This window comes from Sphaerodactylus townsendi, linkage group LG02, assembly GCF_021028975.2.
Source record: "Sphaerodactylus townsendi isolate TG3544 linkage group LG02, MPM_Stown_v2.3, whole genome shotgun sequence".
Taxonomy (NCBI): Eukaryota; Metazoa; Chordata; class Lepidosauria; order Squamata; family Sphaerodactylidae; genus Sphaerodactylus; species Sphaerodactylus townsendi.
This window is the reverse complement of record NC_059426.1, coordinates 31,073,319-31,085,804: the sequence shown is the minus strand read 5'-3', so window position 1 is coordinate 31,085,804 and position 12,486 is coordinate 31,073,319. Positions and strand designations below refer to the sequence as shown.

Sequence of the window (12,486 nt, the reverse complement as noted above, 5' to 3'; positions counted from 1 at the left end):
TTAACCTCCTACGCCACTGCTGCTCTCAGGCAGTGTATTCCACTGTTGAACAGCCCTGGCAGTCAGAAAGTTCTTCCTAATGTTTAGGTGGAATCTCTTTCCCTGCATTTTGAATCCATTACTCCTTGTAGTCTCTGGAGCAGCAGAAAACAAGTTGACTCCATCTTCAACATGACATCCCTCCAAATATTTAAACATGGCTATAATGTTTAAATATTTGCAGGGATGTCATGTTGAAGAGGAAGCAAGCTTGTTTGCTTCCTTTCCTTTCAGTTCCAAAAAAGTTATTGGCATGTATTCAGAGATGGGGCAAGGAAGGTTACACTGGCTTATTGTGCAGTAAGGAAGAAAATTTCCGAGAATCTTCCCAGAGCCCCTGTGACTGATGGGGAAAGAAATCTAAATAAATTTTATCTCCATACTATTCAAGAGCTTACCCAGTCTAATCCTGGGCATGAAGACTGCTGATTTCATCAAATAAAATCCAGGCAAGTGTATGCTAAACAGAGCAGCTCGGCTTGACTTTTGTGATTTATGAAAACAGCCTTTCTTCCAGCGACAGAGGCCACTAGGCCAGTGGTGGCGAACGTATGGCACACGTGCCAGAGGTGGCACTCAGAGGCCTCTCTGTGGGCACACGCGCACAGAGTTCGTCATGCGGGGGCAGAAAATTTTCCCCACACAAACATCTTGGCTGACCTGGGCCGCTGGACACGACATGCATGCATCTTGGTGAGCAGGGAGAGGGAGGGCTGGCGAGCCTGGTGCCTGTGCTCCAGGGGGCAAAGACAGAGGAGGCAAAGATGCTAGAGAGGTGCAACAATGGGGCTTGCTTCTGAGTAAACCCTCCTAGGATTGTGACTCACCCATTCCAAGTGTTGCACGGTTGCTTCAATGCAAAGCTACCGACTATTACCAAGCTTACTTCCACATAACGGGCGACTTGGAGCCAACCGTTTTTTCTAAACTAAAACCTTAGTATTCAGGTTAAATTGCCGTGTTGGCACTTCGCGATAAATAAGTGGGGTTTGGGTTGCAGTTTGGGCACTTGGTCTCGAAAAGGTTCGCCATCACTGCACTAGGTAAACAGCTCCATGATATTCCTTGGGCATTCCGTCTAACTGGAATGGGTGTGTCTAGTCAAACTTCTAAATTATTGCATTTTTATCACAAGGTCAAAAACAAATTTCTGGGTAGTTGCAGCTGTTTGAAAGCAAAGCAAATAGCCTAACAGCTTGTCTTCAGACATCTTCCCTGAAGCCAGACTGTCTCTTATCCAAAGACACAGAGAAACCAGCAGATTACTGCCGCTAATTTGGACTCAGCTTTTGGCATTAGCAGATTAAACACCTCACCTCAATAAACATGAGGCCAGCAGAAACTGGATCACTTTGCAGCCAAGTTACTTTTCCACTGCTCTCTAGCTAAGGCAAACACAAGAGCAAACCAGGACCCAGCTTTCACAGAGACAATAACCCTGTCTGGGTTATACCACGTCAGACCGGGGCACCCGTAGTCGAGTGCTCCACTAAAACACCACTCTGAACATAGAAAGCTCATGTCAGGGAGAAAATCCTCTTCCTCTGACATCATGGTTCCACCCAGACTTCACAAACAAACTGCAGTCTGATTTGAGTCCAGTAGTACCTTGAAGATCAAGATTTCCAGGGTATCAACTTTCAAGAGTCAATTCTTCCTTCTGAGCCCTCCGGGGGAGGGCGGCTAATAAATCCAATGAATGAATGAATGAATGAATGAATGAATGAATGAATGAATGAATGAATGAATGAATGAATGAATGAATGAATGAATGAATGAATGAATGAATGAAATTGGAGTTTGTTTCACAGTGGGCATGCTGGGCTTCTGCATACTATTCCCCCTCTCTTTGCATGGGGTTCCAATATTGAAGATGCAAGTTTTTAATCAAATTCCATTTCTCTGTGGCATCCAAATGGGGTGCCTTAAAAACTGATGTGTCTGTTTTTTGGTTGGAGGAGTTCTTACAGTACCATCCAAAGAACACTATCCTGGGATTATGCCCCACTGAGCAGACTTGAGTAGGATTCTGAGACGACCTTAACCAGGATGGCTCTCTTAACCAGGTTTAGAATTCTGATTATTGGAAAAACAGCTATACTCTGCTTCATAAAAAGATGTTAGTAATTGCATATTCCTCCACCACAGAACTCAACATGCTAGACCAGGGGTAGGGAACCTGCGGCTCTCCAGATGTTCAGGAACTACAATTCCCATCAGCCCCTGCCAGCATGGCCAATTGGTTCCCTACCCCTGTGCTAGACCTTCTTTGTTGTAGAATGCTCCTCCTGGGTCCTAGTGCCTACATAGCCCTGCTTCCTCCCCACTACCACATCTACTTGAATATTTGATGATAGTCATTCAATGAACTATAAACACTCTTGTATCAAAATACCATGTTCCATAATGCATAAAATAATGGCTTTGACAGGCAGAACATTAAAATAAACAATAATTCTCAAATTTATTTGGGACTATCTTCTAATGCGTAAGCATACAATTTTCTCAACCGCTGCAACTCAACTGACCATACTAACATCTTTATCAGAGATAGAATATAGTTTTAATTTGTTAAGACACTTGCAGTCAGAATTAGTGGAAGACTTTTGTTTTCAATCTCAGTGGGCCATGATGCGGGAAGGAGGGTTGGGCAAATCATAAAACTCCTGATTGTTTGTGATGTCTGAATCCAACCTAAGAGTTCTTGAATTTTTTTGCAGGTGAAAAATTCAACTCCCCAGAAAAATAGCTCCTGACTGCTGGTCAAAAAAACAAAATTTAATTAACATGCATCATCTGCCTTAACAAGAAATGAAAAACAGCTCAAGGAACTTAAGATGTTTCTTTTACAGTTTCAGTGACTCTGAATCTCAGTTCTACCCAAAGTTTTACTGACTCCCAATTTTCAGCTTCACAGCATTCATACTGAACAGAAATTTGCTCCACCGGGACTGGCCCTTGGGTCAAAGTTTCAGAGTACAATTACGGGAATTATTGACCTGGTAATGGTACACATAAACACAACGTGAACATTCTAACGTTATAAAATATATTATAAAATAATTATAAAATATAAAGATTATAAACTCATGACATCAAGCATGCATTCTCTCTTTAACAACTGGAACATTTTCCTTAATACCCATAGAGAAGGCAGCAAAATCTGGAAAATCTCCTACTGTCTGCATAGCCCCCATTAATGAAAATTGACTCAGGCCACCCTTTCAGGTGGTATAAGTCAGAGGCCTACATCAGGGGCATTCGCTGTCCGAAAGCCCCCAGGAACGCCCCTAGCCTACCCCTAGCTATGCTGGTGTCTGCAGTTATACCGGCGCAGCTCTGGGCCAGGCAGCCTCTTTTGGATCAGGTGCCACACAGCTCTGCAGCACCCGCCCCCACCTCATTTGTCCCTCCACTGGCATAGGAGGCACATACACCAGCGAGGTGGGCAAATGTGTTGGCATGAGCCTGCACCACTTCCTGAATCAATTTCAGCCCCGTCCCCCCTTGGATTGGGCTGCCTGTATAACATCCTTAAGAACTGCAGGAAAAGGTTTAGAGACAGCAATCAATATCCCAATGTTCTCCACTCACCGATGCAGGTCCGACTGTCATTGATGCTGATTACGTATCCTGCAGGGCAATAGCATGTGCCTCCAGAAGGGGAAGAGTGACAACGGTATTGGCAACTCAAGGCTGCGCAGCGAGAAATGTCTGCAAAAAGAATACACAGTTTGAATCCTACTGTGGCAGAACAGCTACAGTTTGAATCAGAGGACTAAGATACACAATTACGGTTTCAGCCAACATGACTGTACTCGTGTGGACTCCAAGCACACAATCACTGTGACAGCATGAAGCTTACAATCAAGCAATCTCAGTGTACCTCAAATGTCAAGGCATCACTGGAAAATCAGGCAACTTTGCATCATGAGTCCTGCAGCAGTTCAGCCAACAGACAGGACAATCCAAACAAAATGTATTTATTGCTTCTTCCTGTGACACCTCCAGCCAGATCTAAGCTGAGCCTCTCTGGCATTGCCTTTGGGGGACAGCTTGGATCCAACTAGTGGCAATCCCTACCACTTCCTGAACCACAAATCTGCGGGACTGAGTCAGACACTCTCCTCACTAAGCAATCCCAACCCTGCGACCACAGCCAATCTCAAGAACTGCAGTCCAGAGTTAACCAGTCGACTGAAGTCAAGGAGGGTAAGAAGGGTGATCAGAACTCCACTGTTAGGCACAGGAACTGGGAATTTGGTGGTCCAGATAGCATATCAGACAATGCACTTTACTACCTGGTAACAAAACTTGAAATACTTAGAACAATTTTTTTTAGAAAACAGATTCTCTAATTCTACACATACAGCGGAACCTCAGTTTTCATTGGTAATCCTTCCAAAAAGAATCGATGAAAACTGAAACCGATGAAAACCGAGGCAAACTTCTCCATAGGAATCAATGTAAATCCAATTAATCCGTTCTAGGCACTCCAAATCCGTTCTAGGCACTCCAAAAAACATACCAAAAACACATTTTTTGGCAAATAAACATAGTGTTTAATGCTGAAAACAGTAACAAACAATAACACTAGGACCAGCTTCAGAGCCAATGTCGCACCAGAAAGCTGTCCAAAGAGGTCTGTTTCTGATGCCTCTTTAAGATTTGTCTGAAATGGGGAGACATTGTCATTAAACAAGTTGTAGACATGGCTTTGTCCGGGTGATTTTTCTCCACAAACCCCTGCACCTTACTGCAAATCGATGAAAACCGAGGCAAATTAATGAAAACCGAGACAAATCTTTCACTGAAAAAATCGATGAAAACCACAACCAGGTGATTTTTCTTCACAGCCCCCTGCACCTTACTGCAAATTGATGCAAACCGAGACAAATCTTTCACTGAAAAAATCGATGAAAACCGAAACCGATGAAAACCAAAGGCAATGAAAACCGAGGTTCCACTGTGTATGGGAAGAATTACACAATGAGACCCTATTCATGCAAGCTCATCAACATTTTGCCACTAGGGTTGTGACAATTGTCTGGTTTATTCTCGCCATGCTTTTCCTGTTTTCAATGTGGGGATCTCAAAGGCATTTAAGAGTGGCTCACGTGGCCATTCTGATGTTTCATACTCACTGCAGTGTCTGCCTGCTGTTATGTTTGTTTCATCTTCTCCACCAGAACAGTCTGGAGTCCCATCGCAGAATTTGCCAATTGGCATACATTGCCCTGATACAGGGCAGGCCCATTCACCTGGGTAGCAGTCTCGATGACCACTTTCTAAAGAACAGAAAGAAAATCACTGAGCGCTCTTCTCAAACAGAATTTCATTAACTCTAATTACAGATTACAGCAGACAGCCTAAGTTTCTCAGCCTCTCCTTGAGCTCTGGAACAGGTCCAGAGGAGGGCAGCCAAAATGGTAAAAGGTCTAGAATCCATGACCTATGAGGAGAGACTTAGGGAGCTGGGTATGTTTAGTTTGGTGAAGAGAAGGTTAAGAGGTGACATGATAGCCATGAAAAATTACCACAAATGTTGCTGATATTTTATGTATTTTATGAGGCAAATTAAATTGATTAATTAGGAATAACAGGTCATGTTGCAGAGGTGTATCTAGGGAAAATGTAGCCTGGTGCAAAATCTTGAGTTTTCTGCCCGCCCCCCTCTTGTTAGGGACTACTTGAAGTCCCAAAGAAAGAACATGCAACCATACACGGCAAAGACATAGCCCAGTTTCATCCTGTTGCTTTGAATTACCACATTTAGAAACAAAAAGGCAAAAAAATAATGCAGATAGTAAATATATGAAATCACTTGGGCCCCTTCTGCACATGCCAAATAATGCACTTTCAATCCATTTTCACAATTGTTTGCAAGTGGATTTTGCTATTCCGCATAGTAAAATACAGCTGGAAAGTGCACTGAAAGTGGATTGAAAGTGTATTACTCTACATGTGCGGAAGGGACCTTGGAGGAAGACAACAACACTGGAAGAATGTCGGATGTTTGCTAAGCCGTGTTCTAAAAGCTCCACTAGAAAATTAAATAAGATCTTATTTGTAACATGACATTTCATTCTTTACCACATCCGATCTCATCAGCATTATCTTCGCAGTCATCGTCTCCATCACAGATCCAGCTCTGATGAATGCAGCGTCCACTTGGGCAAGTGAAGAAATTCCCTTTGCAGGATGCATATGCTGAAGAAGAAAAAAAACACACCTGTGCCTATTACCAAAGTCACAATGCCAACTTTTTAGCTCTCTTTCAAGCCCTCAGCAGCTGAGCATGGAAACACAACCATATGACATTAATGGAACCTGCATTCCCTGAAAACAGGCTTGACCTTATTATAGTGGAGAAGCCCATGTCTCCTCATCTAGGATTTGTTAGGTTCAGAGCAACAACATTCAGTTAGAATACAGTCATACCTCGGTTTTCCTCGCCTTCGGAAATAGTTGGTTTCGGTGTTCGCCGATGGGATCCAGCCGTTTGTTGCCTTCAGTTTTCGTAGGCCACCTCGGATTTCGTCGGCAACTTTTGCGTAAATTGCTACGCCGTTTGCGTAAATTGCTACGCTGTTTGCGTTGCGCCTGCGCAAATGGCGTATCCTTGGTTTTCGTCGGTTTCGGTTTTCGACACTGTAATCCAGACGGATTACAGACGAAAACCGAGATATGACTGTACCTGTCCACAACGGTCCATGTGCAAATTAACTCAATATAGCTCTGGCCCTGACTGGGTGGAATGCCCTGTCCAATGAGACCTCGGCCCTGTGGGACCTACCATAGATCCACAGAGCCTGTAAGATGGGAGTCATTCTGCCAGATCCATGGTTGAGGACAGCAAAGATATCCATCTTGCCAGCCACTCCTCTTTTATGTCCTTCTCAATTTTTAATATTTTTTGACGTTCTATTATGTTTCATGTTCTTACTGATTTTATATTTATTATTAACCCTACCCTCAAGGTTAACAGGGGATGGGTGCCATTCTGCAGGAATTGTAATTTTAAATTTTGAATATCTAATTGTATTTTTAAATTGTACACGTTGTTGTACACTGCTCTGAGCCCCGCTTGCTGGGAGGAGAGCAGTTTATAAATCAAGTAGTTAAATTAATTTCCTATTTAACAGCTACTGAAGCTTGACCATTTTCAAGCGTAGCCACAGTGCGCGAGTGGCTGGCAGAAATTCATACACATCAAAACAGATCTTGAAAGTGCTCTCCTGTGCATATGACAGGTAAATAACATTCAAAGTTTTAAATGGCTGACCAGGAGAAAAAAAATGCAAGAAAGGAAGAAGAGGGAGAGGAGTTTGGTTTTATATTCCCCCCCACTTTCTCTCCTGTAAGGACTCAAAGGGGCTTCCAATCTCCTTTCCCTTCCCCCCCCCCGAACAAACACCCTGTGAGGTGGGTGGGGCTGAGAGCGCTCCGAAGAACTGTGACTAGCCCAAGGTCACCCAGCTGCAGAGGTGGGATCCAGTAGGTTCTCACAGGTCCCCGAGAGTAGGTTACTAATTATTTGTGTGTGCCGAGAGGGGGTTACTAATTGCCACGTGATTTTTGCCTTAGTTACGCCCCTCCTCTCAGCAGTAGTGCGCAGAACTTGAAGCAGTCTAGCAGGAGGTGCACCGGCGTGCGTGGCAGCCTGCGCCTGCGTACATTCGTTTCCCACCCAAGGACCGGCGCAGCGGCTGCATCCTTGCCACAGCCCTGCCCAGGAATGCCCCGCCCCCGGAATGCCCGGCCATGCCCCCGTTGTGCCCCGCCCAGCCTCATTGGCGCTACGCCACAGTTTGAATCCCACCACCATGGGAACCTGTTACTAAAAATTTTGGATCCCACCACTGCCCAGCTGGCATGTGTTGGAGTGCACAAGCTAATCTGGTTACCCAGATAAGCATCCACAGCTCAAGTGGCAGTGCAGGGAATCAAACCCAGCTCTCCAGATTAGAGGCCACCTGCTCTTAGCCACTTCACCACGCTGGCTCTCTACTGTCTGTCTACCTGAGAACTTCTGAGTTAAATGGTCCTGGTATTCTAGGACAGTTTGGGGGCAGACTGAAAAGAAGTGAAAGGAACCCAAGTGAAAGCCACCATACTGCAAGAGTGTTCATCGCTCCTGTCTCCACAGTCATCGTCATGGTCACAAACAAAGGCTCGAGGGATACATTCTCCATTCGCGCATTGAAACTGGGTGTTAGTGCAGCCATGCGCTGAAAAGAAGGAATAAGACATGAGCACGTTCTAGGAACAAAATTCCACGCATCTGTCAATGCATGGGTCGCAATGGTTCTGGAGAGTGAAAATGCAGCACTTACTGCAGTTGGTCTCGTCAGAAGCATCTCTGCAGTCCACTTTGCCATCACAATGTTGGCTTGCATTAAAGCACGCTCCGTTGGAACAAGTCAGCTGATCACACGCTGGATACTCTGCAAGGAGAAAAGTTATTTCTTCTAAAGCGCCAGGTAGACAGACAATAGATGGCATCATCTTACTGGATTCGGCATCATTATTGCAACTGCTTTATGAAAACGATGGAATTGACCTATTCCGAAATCAGTCTTTCAACCGTTTCTTCGCTACTCTTTTGGACTGTCAATCCATCAACCGGTCTTTCTGCAGTACATGCTTATAAGCCGCTGTTACGCAGGTAGCAGATTATCTGTTATATTTAAGTCACTGCTGCTGTTGCCCAAATAATCCCGCTCGACTCACCACTGATGCCTCCTTCCCTTCAAACCTAGTTCATCTGGTAACTGGTACAGATTTTTGTCACAGACACTGGCTTAAATGAGGCGGAAATCAAGGGGACTTAGGTAAGCAACTTATCCTAGCAAACTCAGCAAGATCCAGGCATAACTAACTTTCTCTGTGTCAGGGTCACAGATTTCTCATTCCCATATGTCAACTTATTACCTGCAATCTAGCAACTCCAGTCCATTATACACACAGTACTACGTGCAACATGGTATGCCCCTCTTCCACTGTATACGTATTCACTAAAGTGAATGTGGCATGCTTTACTCATATAGAGGTTAATGGCCACAATGTGGAGAAAAATTACCCTTGTCCCATTGCATTAAGTTATCTGCACACTCAATTTAATGAGAACAAGATGCTACTAACATTCTCTGACATGAGTGTACCAAAAACCCCTGTGAAAGGTTAAAAAGGGCCATAGTTCTTCTGACAGGATTTCTATTTGTCTTTCAGGTTTCCATTCACTGCTTTCCTGAGCCTTTTATTCCAGTGTAATGCAGGATTTAGTGCCCAGCTCTAACAATGAGACAGGTAGTGAGTTCTCAATTTGCTGTAAAGCATGCCACATTCACTTTAGTGAATACGTATACAGTGGAAGGGGGCATACCATGTTGCACGTAGTACTGTGTGTATAATGGACTGAAGTTGCTAGATTGCAGGTAATAAGTTGACATATGGGAATGAGAAATCTATGTCATAACTGCATAGCCTCAATAATTTAGTTAAGTGTTAATTTTTCATTATGGAAGAGAGGTATACTCCAATATTTTTCAGACAGGTAACAGATTATTATTCTACAGGTTGCTTCAGCTAAGACACATCACAACAAGATAGACACCATAAAAGACAATATTTTCAAAGTATTGTCGAAGGCTTTCACGACCAGATTCAACTGGTTGTGGTGGGTTTTCCGGGTTGTGTGTATGATACCATGGCCCACACAGCCTGGAAAACTCACCGCAGCCAATATTTTCAAAGCTCTCTAAATATAGCTATGGCTCTGAAACGTACATATGTAATTCATGTGAATTTCAGTGCCATCTTAATATGTACGTTTCAGAGCCATAGCTATATTTAGAGAGCTTTGAAAATATTGGCTGCGGTGAGTTTTAGCATTTCATTCTGTTTAGTCACTTATATGTATTTTATGCTGTAAACCGCCCTGAGCCCTTCGGGGGAGGGCGGTATAAAAGTGGAATAAATAATAAATAAATAAATAAATAAATAAATAAATAAATAAATAAATAAATAATAATAATAATAATAATAATAATAATAACAACAACAACATAATTCTGAACTCACAGACTACAATGGACTTAGAAGAATGCAGCTGTGCTTAGGAGGTCACTGTAAATCCCTCCAGTGAAAACATGTATGTTCATCTTGAGGAAGTTGGAGAGGCGGGGAACAGAGCATATAGGACCAAGGCCATTTGAGTACCCTCTAGGGACAATCAGAGGAGGACCCTATCTGAACAGAAATTTCTTCTTTGTGCACCATACCCTACAGCATTTAGCCCTATTACAAATAACATTATGAAAATTTGCTGACGTAACATTTATTCCATGTGTGTAAAGTACCATCAAATCATAGCTGACTTACGGCAACCCCAGCGAAGGGCTTTCTACACAATTGAGAAGCTGAAGTGGTTTGCCATTGCCTTCCTCCGCAGAGACTTTCCTTGGTGGCTATCTAAGGATTTTAAACTTAAACTCTTTCAATTCTGCAGTAAAATGTCTTTGGTCGCAGAACTGCGTCAACCTACACATTTGGTTTGTTTTGTAAGAAACTTGCTTGTACAGTGGAACCTCGGTTTTCATTGCCTTCGGTTTTCATCAGTTTTGGTTTTCATCGATTTTTTCAGTGAAAAATTTGTCTCGGTTTTCATCGATTTGCCTCAGTTTTCATCGATTTGCAGTAAGGTGCAGGGGGTGGTGGAGAAAAATCACCTGGACAGAGCCGTTGCAGGCCGTGTCTACAACTTGTTAAATGACAATGTCTTGCCCCATTTCAGACAAATCTTAAAGAGGCATCAGAAACAGACCTCTTTGGACAGCTTTCTGGTGCGACACTGGTCCACTGGCTCTGAAGCTGGTCCTAGTGTTATTGTTTGTTACTGTTTTCAGCATTAAACAATATGTTTATTTGCCAAAAAAATGTGTTTTTTGGTATGTTTTTTGGAGTGCCTAGAACGGAATAATTGGATTTACATTGATTCCTATGGAAAAGTTTGCCTCGGTTTTCATCAGTTTCGGTTTTCATGGAATCTTTTCGGACGGATTACCAACGAAAACCGAGGTTTCGCTGTATTATGAAAATTTGCTGACATAACATTTATTCCATGTGGGTAAAGTACCATCAAATCATAGCCGATTTACAGCAACCCCAGCAAAGGGCTTTCAACGCAACTGAGAAACTGAAGTGGTTTGCTATTGCTTTCCTCTGCAGAGATTTTCCTTGGTGGTTATCTAAGGATTTTAAATTTAAATTCTTTAAATTCTGCAGCAAAATGTTTTTGGTCACAGAACTGCCTAATCCGTCAACCTATACATTTCGTTTGGTTTGTGAGAAACGTGCTTGTAGTTAATTCAGCTGTGGGAGAAGGGATCATTTTAGAATTTTTCAGTTCAGATTTTGTTTAAAAAGCTCAACGTTGCTTTTTTGTTTCACTGCGGGGGGGGGGGGATCGACCTTTGTGGCGGTGTTTTTAATTACCTGTCAGTAAGCAACAACAACAGAACCGTAGGAGCCAATACCACGATAATTATCAGGGACAGCAGGTCATTAGGGCTAAATGAGATTGCTCCTGACAAATTTGTGACAGCTGCTGAAGAGAGCCACATGCACACTTGAGGATGCTGTAGAAATGTACATTCTCCAGCAGGTTTTCAACCTGGTGCAACTGGGGGTTATAGGAACTATACTTTCCATGCTGGAAGCCAGGAGAGCGTACTGCAAGTCAATTCATGACCAACAGCCAAAAACCATCAACTGTAATATTCTCTCTCCATTAAAGATATTTGGTTAAATGTGTGATCCCACAGACAATCAACGATTATAAACTTCCAGATGGTGCTGATTTAATAACTGTTTGATATAATTTTAAAAACCGCATGTCCAGAATTAGGGCGTCAAGGCTGCGGTATTCCCCATGTTTTGCTGAAGTGTACAAATTTCTCTGTAGGATTAAGCTCAGGGGAAATCAAGGTAGCTTTGAACAAAACTGACGGGCGGTGGTGGGGGGGGGGGTCCTGGCGTCATATGCCCCAGATCACCCTGCAACAGCCTTTTTCAATTGTTTTAAAAACAGTTTTTTTTTTAAAAAAAGAATATTTATTTAATTTTGTAATACAATATGTGTTGCCATTCATAAGAAGATTTGGGGGGGGGGGAGATTTAAGCAAATTGGCTACCCAAAGTACAAGGGGGAATGTAATAAATTAGCATTTAATTTGTAGGCTGTTATATCTGCCAAATTCATTGTAAAGTCAGGAGGAAACTGAGGTTCGCACTAGAGGAGGAAACAAACACAGTGCGTCCCAAGCCTGTCAGTCCATATTCTTCCTAAATGTATGTAAAAAGCATTCTCAAATTTCCAGGGCAGAATCTTTCTTCTTCACTAATTTCATATGCTCCAGGGACTGACCTGCCTCGTATTAAAATAAA

The 12,486-nt window shown here is 43.0% G+C and overlaps 1 protein-coding gene across 1 annotated transcript in view; it reads right to left on the bottom strand.

Annotated features, from left to right (window-relative positions):
* Nucleotides 1-12,486, bottom strand: part of LRP2 (LDL receptor related protein 2) — a 224,269-nt gene that overhangs the window by 152,139 nt on the left and 59,644 nt on the right. Inside the window, exons 5-9 of the mRNA XM_048484475.1 lie at nt 8,376-8,486; nt 8,157-8,270; nt 6,133-6,249; nt 5,184-5,327; nt 3,634-3,753 (exon numbers count right to left, since the gene is read on the bottom strand). Of these exons, the coding sequence (XP_048340432.1) occupies nt 3,634-3,753; nt 5,184-5,327; nt 6,133-6,249; nt 8,157-8,270; nt 8,376-8,486 (606 nt within the window). The remainder of the gene's footprint in view (nt 1-3,633; nt 3,754-5,183; nt 5,328-6,132; nt 6,250-8,156; nt 8,271-8,375; nt 8,487-12,486) is intronic.